This window comes from Crinia signifera, chromosome 7, assembly GCF_055691185.1.
Source record: "Crinia signifera chromosome 7, ASM5569118v1, whole genome shotgun sequence".
NCBI lineage: Eukaryota > Metazoa > Chordata > Amphibia > Anura > Myobatrachidae > Crinia > Crinia signifera.
The window spans coordinates 9,785,017-9,793,882 of NC_139223.1; the positions used below are offsets into that span (position 1 = coordinate 9,785,017).

An 8,866-nucleotide genomic window follows, 5' to 3' on the forward strand; every position below is an offset into this window, starting at 1 on the left:
ATAGCCCAGCCCCTGCTCTCATGCACCCTAACTCGCACCCAGTAGGAGGAGACACTGACTCAGGGCCACCGTCCTGTACTCCTGTGCTGCCACGCTGGACCCTCACCCACTGGCAGAAGCTGCACAGTGTCCCCCACCCTCCTCTTTACTCCGCCTTATTCCCACACACCCCTATCACTACCCAGCCTCCTGCTCTCCTGAACCGTGACTTCCACCACTGGGGAGTCGCTGATGCTGTGTTGCCCACATACCCCTATCATGCCTCATAGCCCAGCCTCCTGCTCTCATGCACCCTAACTCCCACCCAGTAGGAAGAGACACTGACTCAGGGGCACCGTCCTGTACTCCTTTGCTGCCACACTGGACCCTCACCCACTGGCAGAAGCTGCACAGTGTCCCCCACCCTCCTCTTTAGTCCTCCGTATGCCCACACACCCCTATCACTACCCAGCTTCCTGCTCTCCTGAACCGTGACTTCCACCACTGGGGAGTCGCTGATGCTGTGTTGCCCACATTCCCCTATCATGCCTCATAGCCCAACCTCCTGCTCTCATGCACCCTAACTCCCACCCAGTAGGAGGAGACACTGACTCAGGGCCACCGTCCTGTACTCCTGTGCTGCCACGCTGGACCCTCACCCACTGGCAGAAGCTGCACAGTATCTCCCACCCTCCTCTTTAGTCCCCCTTATGCCCACACACCCCTATCACTACCCAGCCTCCTGTTTTCCTGTGTCGTGACCTCCGCCAGTGGGGAGCCGCTGACTCAAAAACACCCTACTATACTATTGCACACACACACACACACACACACCTAAACAACACGCACACCCCCCACACCCTCAAATGTCACTGTACCCTCCACACTATCAATGTACATCTTACTCTGTAACCACATTTTAATTAAACAAAACAATACACACCCCCTTCCACATCATATGCTATCTATTTAACACATTTCACCTATAACTCAAGTTGCAATACAGGCATCTGTCATACAATTCTAACCATCTTTCTCATATACAAATGTTCACAAATTAAGGGAGAGCAGCCCCTTATGACGGTGTGAAGAGCGCCTGTAGTGCGCGATGAATCACCTAGTATCCAATATTTAGCTTCCCCTGTATGTTGGCGCCACCTGCAGGTAGCAGCTGTATCTGCACAGTATGGTATAAAATATGTTGGACTTTGTCAGGAGACAGCAGACAACATGAAACTGGCCAAACTGAAAGAGAAAGTAATTCTGTGATTCTTCTCTGTCGTACAAGGTAGTACAGCGACAATACAGCGATACAGAGATAATACAGCGACACAGAGGAATACAGTGACACCGAGTATAATACAGCAGCATAGAGGAATACAGGGACACAGAGGAACACAGGGACACAGAGGAATACAGGGACACAGAGGAACACAGGGACACACCTGACATTTCTCAGTAGCTGTGAGGAAGTGACGCCTAGAAGACGTACATCTAGAGACATCAATGGTGAGTGTCTTATCCTGTGTATTTCAAGGAGATCAGTGGTTCATGGTTTCAGTTCTAAACCAGGACCCTATCTGAGTGGAGTTTGTGAGTTCTCTCTCTCAGAGGGCCAGCTGTACTAAGCTTAAAAAGTGATAAAATGGAGAGTGATAAACAGCCAGCCAATCAGCTCCTACTGTGCTACAGGCTGTGTTTGAAAAATGTCAGGTAGGAGCTGATTGGTTGGTGGTTTATCACTTTTCAAAGCTAAAGGTGCATACACACAGAGCGGCTTTCCCCCTGCCCGTCGCCGTCAGCGGGGGGTTATACCAGCAGCTGAATGTCTTTCCCACCGATGATGCGGGAGCACATTACCGCTCATCGCCAACATCGGGCCATACACACTGGGCGGCTTTGAGCTGAAACCCGTTCAAACTTGGCGTTTTGAGCGGCTTTCAGCTCAAAATCGGCCAGTATGTATTCGCCTTAGTCAGGGGCTGGCTGGCAACTTTCAGCCTGGGGGGCAAAACAAGCAAGTGGCCCATCACCATCGCCATCATTTCACCACCCTACCCTCTTCCCTCTAGTATGCAGCCAGGATTAAACAATCCTCCCCCCCCCACACACACACACACATACACGCACAAACACACACACAAATACAACAGAAAAAGGGGAAAGTACGCACGCGTTGCAAAAATTTACACTGTAATGCCCATTACATATAACGCCACACACCGTAATGCCCATTACACATAATGCCACACACCGTAATGCCCATTACACATAAAGCCATCACTGTAATTCTAATTAAACATAATGCCACACACCGTAATGCCACACCTTAATGCCCACTACACATAATGCCAACACTGTAATGCCCATTACACATAAAGCCATCACTGTAATGCTAATTAAACATAATGCCACACACCGTAATGCCCACTACACATAATGCCACAAACCTTAATGCCCATTACACATAATGCCACAAACCGTAATGCCCATTACACATAAAGCCATTGTTGTAATGCTAATTAAACATAATGTCACACACCATAATGCCCACTACACATAATGCCACACACCGTAATGCCCATTACACATAAAGCCATCGTTGTAATGCTAATTAAACATAATGCCACACACCGTAATGCCCACTACACATAATGCCACACACCGTAATGCCCATTACACATAAAGCCATCACTGTAATGCTAATTAAACATAATGCCACACACCGTAATGCTCACTACACATAATGCCAACACCGTAATGCCCATTACACATAATGTCACACACCGTAATGCCAATTACACATAATGCCCATTATAAAGCCATCACTGTAATGCTAATTAATCATAATGCCACACACCGTAATGCCCACTACACATAATGCCAACACCGTAATGCCCATTACACATAATGTCACACACCGTAATGCCAATTACACATAATGCCCATTACACATAAAGCCATCACTGTAATGCTAATTAAACATAATGCCAACACCGTAATGCCCATTACACATAATGTCACACACCGTAATGCCAATTACACATAATGCCCATTATAAAGCCATCACTGTAATGCTAATTAAACATAATGCCACACACCGTAATGCCCACTACACATAATGCCAACACCGTAATGCCCATTACACATAATGTCACACACCGTAATGCCCATTACACATAAAGCCATCACTGTAATGCTAATTAAACATAATGCCACACACCGTAATGCCCATTACACATAATGCCAACACCCTAATGCCCATTACACATAATGCCAACACCCTAATGCCCATAAAACATAATGCCACATGCTATAAAGCCCATTACACATAATGCCAATACCGTAATGCCCATTACACATAATAATGGCAATTACATATTATACCATATAACTGCTGCTTACCTACATGTTCATTGTCAGAAGTATATGACTTGTTGCCAGGGGTTACATGCTTCTTGGCAGGTGTTTCCATGAGGATTTTTTGGCAGGGGGCGGCCAGGGTACATGCTCATCGCCAAGGGGTTCTATTTAAATAGCGCGCCAGCGCTACCCTAATCCGCACTTGCGGGTAGCGCCTTACATTTCTGCGGCCAGGAGGAAGCCGGGGATGCTGGAGTGCAACACGGAGGTGGCGGGCGGCTGCCGAGGTGACGGCTGGGTTGCGGCAGCGTGTGCAAGATGCACACAGCGGCCCAGCCTGCACCTAGTCACACCGGCCTGGGGGGGCATGTGCCACCCTGCCCCCCGGCCCAGCCCGCCCCTGGCCTTAGTACATCTCACCCTCAGGGATTATTATGAAGTGATAAAGTGTTTTGTACTTTATCAGCGGCCAATCAGCTCTGTCATTTTTCAAACCCAGCCAGTGGCGTAACTATAAATTTTGCTCCCCCCTGCTAAAAAAATTGTGGCGCCCCCCCCCCCCCCCCCCCCACACACAAAAAAAAATATATATATATATATATATATATATATATATATATATATATACTGGATGGGGAAGGGGGTAATATATTTGCAGGGCACTGGCCTGGATGGGAAGAGGGGCAGTAAAATGGGGATGGAAGGGGCAATCACTAGTCTGGGAACACTGTCCGTGGGGCACTGTAACTGTGGGCTAGAACAGGGCAGTGGGATGGGGTCAGTTATCCCACCGGGAAAAGAAGGAGGGGGCCGGGTGACAGACACTGGGATGGGGGGATTGGGGGGGGGGGGTGCTGTGCTAAATAAAGGGCATTGTTAGTTAGATAATGGGACACTGAGGTTGGGGTGACGGGGGATGGCAGCACTGACCTGGCCCATGCACATGCTGCTGCTTGGAGACTGCACTGTCCGTCAGCTGTCACTGCTTACTCTCCTGCCCTCTGCGGTGGTGTGGTACAGATCGAGGGGGAGAAGAAGCAGATGTTGCGAGCCCCAAGCAGCCAGTATTGAATGGAGAGGCTGCTTGAGGAGATGGGTCCGTTCCCATGTGGAGGTCTCCTGCTCCCGATTAGCGTGCGGGGGTGGGCGTCGGTGCGGAAGTGGGGATGCAGACAGTAGCGGGACGCAGGTATCTCCAGTCCAGCAGCTGCATCTTCTCCTGCCTCCTCCTGTACTCTGCCGGCTCGGGATGTGACGTGCTGGCATCACACCGCGCTCTCCCCCGCCCTGCGCTGTACTGACTCAGGAGGAGTACAGCGCAGGGCGGGGGAGAGCATGGTGTGACGCCAGCACGTCACATCGTGAGCCGGCCAGACGAGCATTGATATGGGTGGGCTGAGCCAGCCACCAGTTGACGGTCGGTGGGACTGGACCGGAATCTATGCCGGGGATGCGGGGTGGGCAGCGGCAGTATAAAGTGCTGAATGCTGGCGCCCACACAGACAGCGCTGCCACTCGCTCCCCCAAGCATTGGCGGTGGCTGCCTTAGTGTAGTTACGCCCCTGAACCCAGCCACTAACTTGACAGGTAGGAGCTGATAAAGTACCAGCGATTGTATCACTTCACCGAGCTTAGTAAATCTACAACCACACTTATTTATTTTATTTATTTATTTATTAACAGTTTCTGTTATTAAAGTCTACTGACAGAAAATGTGTGTCTGTCTCTCAGAGAGCCAGTCATACTTAGCTTGTAAAGTGACAAAATGGGGAGTGATAAAGTACCAGCCAATCAGCTCCTAACTGTCACGTCACATAATAGGTTTGAAAAATGACATTATGAGCTGTGCTATATCTGTGTGTATATTGCATGTCTGTGTGTGTCTGTCTCTGCATGTATGTTTGTGTGTGTGTGTGTATTGCATGTCTGTGTGTGTCTGTCTCTGCATGTATGTTTGTGTGTGTATATTGCATGTCTATGTGTGTCTGTCTCTACGTGTATGTTTGTGTGTGTGTGTATATTGCAAGTCTGTGTGTGTCTGTCTCTGCGTGTATGTTTGTGTGTGTGTATGTTGCATGTCTGTGTGTGTCTGTCTCTACGTGTATGTTTGTGTGTGTGTCTGTCTCTGCATGTATGTCTGTGTGTGTATATTGCATGTCTGTGTGTGTGTCTGTCTCTGCCTGTATGTTTGTGTGTGTGTGTATATTGCATGTCTGTGTGTGTCTGTCTCTGCATGTATGTTTGTGTGTTTGTGTATATTGCATGTCTGTGTCTGTCTCTGCATGTATGTTTGTGTGTGTGTGTGTATTGCATGTCTGTGTGTGTCTGTCTCTGCATGTATGTTTGTGTGTGTATATTGCAAGTCTGTGTGTGTGTCTGTCTCTGCATGTATGTTTGTGTGTGTATATTGCATGTCTGTGTGTGTCTGTCTCTACGTGTATATTTGTGTGTGTGTGTATATTGCATGTCTGTGTGTGTCTGTCTCTGCATGTATGTTTGTGTGTGTGTGTGTGTGTGTAAATTGCATGTCTGTGTGTGTCTGTCTCTACCTGTATGTTTGTGTGTGTGTGTGTATATTGCATGTCTGTGTGTGTCTGTCTCTGCATGTATGTTTGTGTGTTTGTGTATATTGCATGTCTGTGTGTGTCTGTCTCTGCATGTATGTTTGTGTGTGTGTGTGTGTGTGTATTGCATGTCTGTGTGTGTCTGTCTCTGCATGTATGTTTGTGTGTGTATATTGCAAGTCTGTGTGTGTGTCTGTCTCTGCATGTATGTCTGTGTGCAGGGGCGGATTGGGATTGAAAACCAGCCCGGGAAATTTATGGAAGCAGCCCTGTTGGAGGCGGAGTCTGCTGAGGGGGCGGGGTCTGTTATAGGGGGTGGGATCCATACTAATATGGTCTTATTACAAGTTGGAGCCTTCCTAGTATCTTTTGCTGCAGTTGCATCTGCAACTTTATGGTGATGCTGCTACAGTGTTATTCCCTGGTGTATATCCTTGCGTCCAAAAATGGAAGGACTGAAACACCCACTGTCAGTGTGTACAGTCACAATTACATGCATCTTTAGAAGCTATCATCAGACGCACCATTGAAACTTTCACCTGCCTATACTATGTGCAGATCACCCATCTTAGTATGGCCCCAATGTGAGCAATTCAGCTCCTCTGTAAGACATCACTTTCAGCAACTTGCCCACATAAATCCAATAAGACACCCATACTAGGTAACATAATAGCCAACTCCCTGAAGCTGCCTAGGAAACCATAACACAGTTCTAATAAACTTGTAAGTGTGTGCGTCTCTGCAACTCTGTACAAACACCATCAGGATGCATGGGCAGTGCAACTCAGACATACGTACAGATTAAATACATTTAACAACAGCTAAAAAAAAACACATTCGCCCTCAAACAAACCAATAAAAAGCATTGGCCCCACAGGAAAATACACAAACACACTGACCCTTGAAAAACATTGGCAACCACAGAAAACAATTATATGCATTGGTGGACCCAACAGGGAAAAAGCAACATTAAACATTAGCCCCCACAGAAATAAAATGAAAGCACATTGGGAACCATCATGAGAAAAATAAAATGGGGTGGAAAGTATTTGGCCCAGGGTTCTGTCTCTAGGATCCCTTTGGGTAGGATGTGCAGTGTATGTAGCTGGGACGGGTGGGCGGCATATTGGGTAGTGTAAGTCCCAGGGGATGGGGCAGGGATACTGTATATCTATTAAGTTAGAAGGGAATATTTTGGAGGTAAGGGGTTAGACCGTTTTGCAGCTATGTGCTGCAGGCGGGGGATATGGTTAGGACAGGTACTGTATGGTGAGGCCTGGAGAAGAGCAGGCTGGGAGTAGTAGTGTGAAGCAAGGTTAGGCTGGGGTAGTGGTAGTGTGCATAAGGGGGCTGGCTGGGAGCAGTAGTTGACAGAATAGGCATTTTTTAGTAGTAGTAGGAATGTGGATACGGGAACAGGCTGAGACCAGTAGTGGAAAGCAGGGGCAGGCTGGTGTAGTGGTAGTGTTTATAGGGGGACAGGCTGGGAACAGCAGTGTGAAGCAGAGACATTTTGTAGTAGTAGTAGTGTGGATAAGGGGACAGGCTGGAAGCAGTAATGTGGAAAGCAGGGGGCACCTGAGAGCAGTAGTGGGAAGCAGGGGCAGGCTGAAGTAGTTGTAGTGTGGGTAGGGGGACAGGCTGAGAGAGCAGTAATGGGAAACAGGGCAAAATAGTATAGGAGTGACATGCACAGGTGATTCTGCACAGGTGACAGCTGATAAAAATAGTCAGGAGCTTCTAGTTTGCTAACTGCTGTGAAAATGAGACTTGGTGACTGGTGTGCTGCCCATAGACATTGCAAATGCCCTAGGCTTTTGCCTATGCCTAGGGCCAGCTCTGGGTTAGAGGTTTGCGTGTGGTATTTATATGAATATAGCTAGGCTGAAGGGTTGTGTACGGCTGGGGTTAGGCTGTAATGGGATTGGGCATGGCTGAGGCCAGGCTGTAGTGGGGTGTATAGTCAGAGTTATGCTGTGGGGAGGGGTTGTATGGTTAGAGATATACATTGGGGGGTGTTTGGCTATGGTTAGGCAATGGGGGGGGGGGGGGGGGGGGGGAGGTGGTGTATAGTTAAAGTAATCCTGCGGGAAGAAAGGGAGGTATTTTTTTAGATCTACAGCAATGGGGTTGTGGTTAGGCTGTGGTGGGGTGGGGGGTGTTATCCTGCGGGGGTGGAGTGTGTGTAGAGTTAGAGATATACTACGCGGGGCTGTATGGTTAGAGATACAGTATACTGCAGGGTGTGTATGGCCAGGGTTAGGCTGCGGTAGGGTTATGTATAGCTAGGTCTAGGCTGCGATTAAGTGGTGTATGGCTAGGGTTAAGCTGCAGTAATGGGGTGTATGGCTTGGGTTAAGCTGCATTAACGTGGTGTATGGCTAGGGTTAAGCTGCAGTAAGGGGGTGTATGGCTAGGGTTAAGCTGCAGTAAGGGGGGTATGGCTAGGGTTAAGCTGCAGTAAGGGGGTGTATGGCTGGGTTAAGCTTCAGTAAGGGGGTGTATGGCTAGGGTTAAGCTGCAGTAAGGGGGGTATGGCTAGGGTTAAGCTGCAGTAAGGGGGTGTATGGCTAGGGTTAAGCTTCAGTAAGGGGGTGTATGGCTAGGGTTAAGCTGCAGTAAGGGGGTGTATGGCTAGGGTTAAGCTGCAGTAAGGGGGGTATGGCTAGGGTTAAGCTGCAGTAAGGGGGTGTATGGCTGGGTTAAGCTTCAGTAAGGGGGTGTATGGCTAGGGTTAAGCTGCAGTAAGGGGGGTATGGCTAGGGTTAAGCTGCAGTAAGGGGGTGTATGGCTAGGGTTAAGCTTCAGTAAGGGGGTGTATGGCTAGGGTTAGGCTGCAGTGGGGTTGTGTTTGGCTAGGGTTAGTTAGGCTGTGGTGCGGGGGGGGGGGGAGGGTGTACAGCTAGGATGCGGGGTGGGTGTATAGTAAGAGGTTATGCTGGTGCAAGGAGAGGAGGTTT

General features: G+C 48.6%; 1 protein-coding gene across 1 annotated transcript in view; it reads left to right on the forward strand.

Annotated features, from left to right (window-relative positions):
• The first annotated feature begins 785 nt into the window (after positions 1-785).
• The window catches only part of LOC146019748 (uncharacterized), a 65,987-nt gene continuing 57,906 nt past the window's right edge, over positions 786-8,866 (forward strand). The window contains exon 1 of the mRNA XM_083152276.1: positions 786-1,488. Within this exon, the coding sequence (XP_083008402.1) occupies positions 1,486-1,488 (3 nt within the window). The 5' untranslated portion in view covers positions 786-1,485. The remainder of the gene's footprint in view (positions 1,489-8,866) is intronic.